This window comes from Malus sylvestris, chromosome 5 (assembly GCF_916048215.2).
Source record: "Malus sylvestris chromosome 5, drMalSylv7.2, whole genome shotgun sequence".
Classification (NCBI taxonomy): Eukaryota; Viridiplantae; Streptophyta; class Magnoliopsida; order Rosales; family Rosaceae; genus Malus; species Malus sylvestris.
In genome coordinates this window covers 22,987,157-22,993,186 of record NC_062264.1, presented here as the reverse complement: position 1 = coordinate 22,993,186, position 6,030 = coordinate 22,987,157, and the positions used below count along the sequence as shown (strand labels likewise).

The window sequence follows — 6,030 nt, the reverse complement described above, 5'->3', positions numbered from 1 at the left end:
CCAGTGAATCATCGAGGGAGAGTGCATAAATTGACTGACAAAACTTACAGAATAAGCAATATCAGGTTTGGTGATAGTGAGGTAGATTAGTTTTCCTACCACACGTTGATAAACCCTAGGGTTTGGTAGTGGTTCACTAGGTGCATCTACTTGAAGTCTACTCACCAGAGGAGTAGAAGCGGGCTTGCAATTCAACATGCCAGCTTCATCCAATAGATCAAGAACATACCTCTTTTGATTTAAGAACAAACCCTTGGAGGAAGTAGACATTTCAATGCCAAGAAAGTACTTTAAGATTCCCAAATCCTTAATGGCAAATTGTTGATGAAGAGAGGATTTGAGGGCATTGATTTCTTCTATGTTATCACCTGTTATAATAAGATCATCAACATATATAAGAACAACTAGTTTGCTACTTATACCAGTGCGAACAAATAATGAGGAATTAGTGGCTCCTTGTGAATCCTGCAGCTTCAAGGACTGAACTTAACTTCGAGTACCAGGCTCGGGGAGATTGCTTCGGTCTATATATGGCCTTATGGAGCTTGCAAACTTTGTTAGTTTCATGATCTTGTGGATGTCCGGGAGGAAGCTTCATGTACACCTCCTCTTTGAGGTCACCATGAAGAAATGCATTCTTCACATCCATTTGAAATACGGACAAATCGAGATTGACTGCCACAGATAACAACACTTGTACAATACTCATTTTGGCTACAGGAGCAAATGTCTCCTTGTAGTCAATGCCATAAGTTTGAGTAAAGCCACGGGCTACTAAACGAGCCTTATGTCTTTCAATATTGCCATTTGAATGAAACTTGGTCTTATATATCCACCTACTCCCTACTGCCCTTTTTCCTTTTGGAAGATTAACCACACTCCATGTTTGGTTGTTGTTCAGTGCTTGAAGCTCATAGCTTTCTGCCATACTGGAATGTGAGTAGCTTCATTAAAATTTCTTGGTTCATCACTAGTGGACAGCTGATGTAGAAAGGCTGCATGGGATGGTGACAGTTTTTGATAGGTTAAGGCTTTGGAGATGGGATGTCTTGTCGTGTACGTAACATACTCTTGCAGCCTTAGAGGAGGATGCCTGTCATGAGTAGGGTTTCTTTGTGGTGCCAAGACAGGTTAAGGAGTAGTGCCTGAGCTTCCTTGATCAGGAGATGTTTCCTCATCATCATGTTGTTCTGAGTGGTGGTCGAGATAAACATTGAATTCATGTAGATTTGCTGGAGTGGGCAGAGGAAAAATGTCCAGTAGGTTCTCCTCCTGAGGTCTTCACTGTTATTTTTGTGAAAGAAGATCAAATCAAACATCCCTTGAGATACCAATCTTTCCATTAAAAGGATTGTAATATTTGTATCTTTTTTGAGTGCTCGAGTATCCCATGAAGGCACTCTTGACAGCTCTGGGATCGAGCTTGTCTCGATATGCAGCTTGAATATGGACGTAACATGTGCATCCAAAAGTTCTCAGGTGTGAGATGTCAATAGTTCTTCCCTTCATTACTTCATCAGGTGATTTTGAATTCAATACACGTGTAGGTAACCTGTTGATGATGTAGGCTGCAGTGAGGAGAGCCTGAGACCAAAACTTTCTAGGAACATGCATTTGAAGCATAAGAGATCTGGATTTCTCTAATAAGTCACGATTTTTTCTCTCGGCTACACCATTCTGTTGTGGTGTACCAACATAGCTGGTGTGATGTAAAATCCCATGATTGCTCAAATAATTAGACATATTGTTAGATGTATACTCAGTGCCATTATCCGACTGTAAAATGTTTAACTTAGAGGAGAATTGGTTTAAGATTAATTGATGAAAGTCTTTGAAAGCATCAAAGAATTCACTTTTGAATTTCAAGAGGTAAATCCAAGTGCAACAAGAATAGTCATCAATAAAGGTGGCATAATATTTATATCCATCAAATGATTCTACACGGGAAGGACCCCAAATATCTGAATGAACAACCTCAAACAGTTTACTGGTTCTAGACTTGGAAGAAACAAAAGGAAGCCTAGTAGCTTTTGATATTTGACAGACTTCACATTCATGTGTGGCTTTACAAAAATTTGGAAATAGTTTGTTCATCACAGGTTTTGAGGGATGGGCCAATCGAAGGTGCCAAAGTTGGTACTCTTGAGGAAGACTTAGGTTAGCAAAAGGATGCTTAACAGGCTTGAGCTTCTTTGAAAGATAGTAGAGTCCATTCAATAGAAACCCTTCACCAATCTTCTTCTGGGTGACTCGATCATGAAATAAAACATTGTGAGGAGAGAATATGGCAAGGCAATTTAGTGTGTTTGTGAGTTTTCCTATGGACAAAAGCTGGAAGGGAAATGAAAGCACATACAAGGCTGTTGACTCAATCTCATCACTTAACATTTTAAGTTTACCTTTTCCCATAATAGGTTCTCCTTTCCCATTTTCTACAGACACAAGTGAAGACTCATGCATATTTTGAAACTTATCTAAGTAAGAGGACTTATTTGTTATATGATATGTGGCACCTGAGTCTATTATCCAACAATCATGCGTAATTTCATTGAGAGCAGTGGAGAGGGCAGAGATAATACATGAAACATTGTCTTGGGTTGTGGTCTCATTCAGGAAGCCTGCAAATTTTCCAAGCATGGCAGTAAGATTCTTAGAGATCACTTCCTCTTCCTCAGTGGTGCCTCATCTCCTTTGAAAAAAGCTTGCAAATTCATTTATCAAATCTATGGGATTTGTAGTGAAGTTTGGTAAACCATCAGTCAACGAGCTAGTTGAATGGAGAGCCTTTGGAAAAATTCCCTTGCCTTCTTTGATCATTCTTCCTTCCTTATCAAACTTTAGCTTTAACTTCGGATGTAGGATCCAACATTTTTCCTTTATGTGCCCTTTCATGTTGTAGTAGGTACATTTCCAATCTGCCTTCTTTCTAGTAATTTTTTTTTCACCAGTGTGTTTATGATTGCTGGTGAAAACCCTTGCCTCAAAGTTGGACTTGGGTTCAATGTGCATGACTTTTCTTCGAGTTTCCTCCCGTTGGACAGCTTGACAAACACTATTAAACGAGGGCAAATCTGCAGTCATCAGCAAGTGACTTCGAAGATCTTCATATTCTGCTCCAAGACTTGCCAGAAGTTGAAACACTTTGTCTTCATCGGCTTTTTTGAGGAGTGCAGCGGAATCTGTTGTATGTGGACGATACATGTCAAGTTCGTTCCACATGGACTTCATGCTCCCAAGGTGTTGCACGAAGGATTGATCACCTTGCCTTAGCCCAGTGAGATCATTCTTGAGTAATATACGAGCATCATTGTTTTGGCTGCCATACATCTCTTTGATAGATTCCCACAAAACATGAGAGGATTCTGAGTAACTGAAGAGTTCAGACAGCTTAGGTTCCATAGAGTTAAGTATCCAGGACATAACAAGCTGATCGTTTGCATGCCATGCAACATACGATGTAGAGGATGGTTTAGGTGCTTTAATGCTTCCATTGGCATACCCTAGCTTCGATCTTCCACCTAGGGCAAGAGAGATGGTGCGAGACCATGGTAGGTAATTAAACTCGTTTAATAAGACTGAGCACATGCGCAGATTTGGATTGATTTCACCATGAATCACACTGGAAGATAAAGTGTTTGACGAGCTTGCTGCCTCTCGGCTTAAAGTCTGGTCTTCTGCTATGACAATGAATGAAGAGCAGAAGACACCAAGAAAGAAAGATTTTTTTTTGAATGGAATGGATTGAACAACAGAGGTAGGACCATATGGTTCCTGCTCTGATACCATGTTGAGATTTAAGTTCAACAAAGTGTGTATGTATTCATGAAAAAGAATTACAAGGGAGAGGTCTCATAAAAAGGAGACGAAGTAAGGAAGGAAAAACCTACCCAATAAACAAATGCAAACAGCTACAAAGTAGTAGCTAGAGAGAAAAAGGCTAGCCCTAGATACAACTCACAAGAAATCTCCTAGAAGATATAAACCCTAAAATTAAGGAATAAAAGGCTAGCCCTAGATGCAACTCACAAGAAATCTCCTAGAAGACATAAACCCTAAAATTAAAGAATAACACTTTAACACAAAGTGATGGCCACCCATCAGTTTCAATAGGGAGAGATTAGATCGTGCAAAGAGGGTATAACACCTCTCTCTCATCGTTTGACATGTGACGGGAGAAATAAAAAGTGAGAGATATAGCTTAGGTTACAAATAAAATTTTGGCCTGGCACGGGGTTGTATTCCCGTTGTGCTCCTATCATATCCTCAGGTGGTAAGTCTTTGATTAAGAACATAAGACTTTGATGACAAATCAAGACTTTGATTAATCAACTAAGAACATAAGACTTTGATTAATCAACTGAAACAGCAGTGGAAAGGCAGTTACTAAGTAACATTGGCCATCCCATTAATGACAGTATATATATAAAAAAAATTAGACAGCAAGGTTCCTTGCTAAAATTCCCTCAAAAGTAACTCCAGGTCCAAAAGCCAGGATCATTCCCCATTCGCCATCTCCTTCCCCTTCCTTCTTCATCTTCTTGCTCTCTTCAATGATGTACTCCAGAACATACACTATGGTGTTACTGCTAGCGTTGCCATAATCCGCCAGAGCTCGTCTGCTCGCGTTCAGCTTCTCTGGCGACAAATCAAGACGCTTCTCCATTCGGTTCAAGATTGCCGGACCTCCTGGATGGACAGCCCAAAACATCTTGTTGTACTCCTTGTTATCGTATCCAACAACTCCCATCAGCCTCCCACAGAATCCTTCAATGTGATCTTCAATTATTTGAGGCAGCTCTCTTTCCAGCTTGAAGCTGATCCCTTCTTCTGTGACCCTTCCATCAATGGTCTTCTCAGTACCAGGCAGGAACTCTTGTAAGGCTGTGTGAAGTTCGAACAGCGGGTTTTCAGAGACCAATTCGGGGTCTGAGCCAATCATCATGGCTCCAGCACCATCCCCAAAAAGTGCAACACCAACAAGATCATATGGTCTGTTTGCACTTGGTGGTTTGTACCCAATGATAGTGGTTTCAGAAGTAGCGAGCAGGACTCTACTTCCTGGATTGTTCTCGGCAATGTCTTTGGCAACACGAACGCCAGCCACACCGCCCGAGCAGCCCGAGAAGTAGAGCATGACCCTTTTAGTCTGGGGACTGAGTCCAAGCCCTTTCGCTAGGTAAAGGTCACCACCCGGGAGGCGAGCTTCACTGGACGAGACATAGACTAAGTGGGTTATATCTGAAGTAGGTCTCCCCCATTTCGTGATGCAAGCTTGTGAAGCTTCAATTGCCATCTTTGTTACAGCTTCATTGCAAATGTGTAGCCTTTGCTTTATAGTTGGTGTGCCCTCAGTTGTAAGCTCTGGATACTTTTCCAGAATCTCTTCTGACATGACCACATACCTAGTTTTGACTGTTGTTGTTTTGCCTGTGAAATGCCATTGAAGAGTTACTAAAACAATACGATATCACTGTCCTTTTAAACAAAACACTGTCATATTTTCCTACAAGATATTTGGTATGTTATGTTGTCAGATTGTTACTCGGACTTACAAATTTAAACCAAAAAATCACCTGATTAGTTAATGGTACAAGTGAAAAGTCTGGCAAGAGAACATTTCTTTTCGCATGGTTCACATGCAGAGTCTATACGCGTAGTAACTTCTTATGATCCCCAAATTGGGGTCTTTTGAGTAGGGTTTGCATAACTATTAGTGTCAATGTTGATATTTGAAAAAAAAAGGAGAGAAGTTTGACGGACTTACAGAGTCGAGCCAGCTTCTGCTTAAGCTGTGGATCATCACTGTTGGTATCTTTGAAATACCCATCAACCAGAAAATCCTGCATGACAAGCTGGTGAGGGAAAGCCTTGCCGAGTGCGAGAATCGTAGCATTTCCGGCGTTCGCCTTCATTGGGAAACCTCCTTGAACAACATGTTCACTCCCCATTTTCTAGTTCTCTGATATATATAACTTCTGAAATTACCAGTAAAGCAGGAACTGGGGCTGCCCCCCTATATATACAGCTCCT

General features: G+C 40.9%; 1 protein-coding gene across 1 annotated transcript; it reads right to left on the bottom strand.

Moving 5' to 3' along the window:
- Positions 1 to 4,174: 4,174 nt before the first annotated feature.
- Positions 4,175 to 5,958, bottom strand: LOC126621636 (type III polyketide synthase B-like). Its single transcript, XM_050290178.1, has 2 exons — positions 5,765 to 5,958; positions 4,175 to 5,427 (listed from the first exon to the last, which is right to left on the bottom strand). The coding sequence occupies exons 1-2, from the start codon at positions 5,946 to 5,948 to the stop codon at positions 4,433 to 4,435; spliced, it is 1,179 nt and encodes a 392-aa protein (XP_050146135.1). The 5' UTR covers positions 5,949 to 5,958; the 3' UTR covers positions 4,175 to 4,432.
- Between the last annotated feature and the right edge of the window lie 72 nt (positions 5,959 to 6,030).

Excerpts from the sequence above, each read along its gene's own strand:
- LOC126621636 (XM_050290178.1), bottom strand. The coding sequence starts at position 5,948 with ATGGGGAGTGAACATGTTGTTCAAGGAGGTTTCCCAATGAAGGCGAAC. Across the intron at positions 5,428-5,764 it reads GCAGAAGCTGGCTCGACTCT|GCAAAACAACAACAGTCAAA; the intron begins GTAAGTCCGTCA and ends GGCATTTCACAG.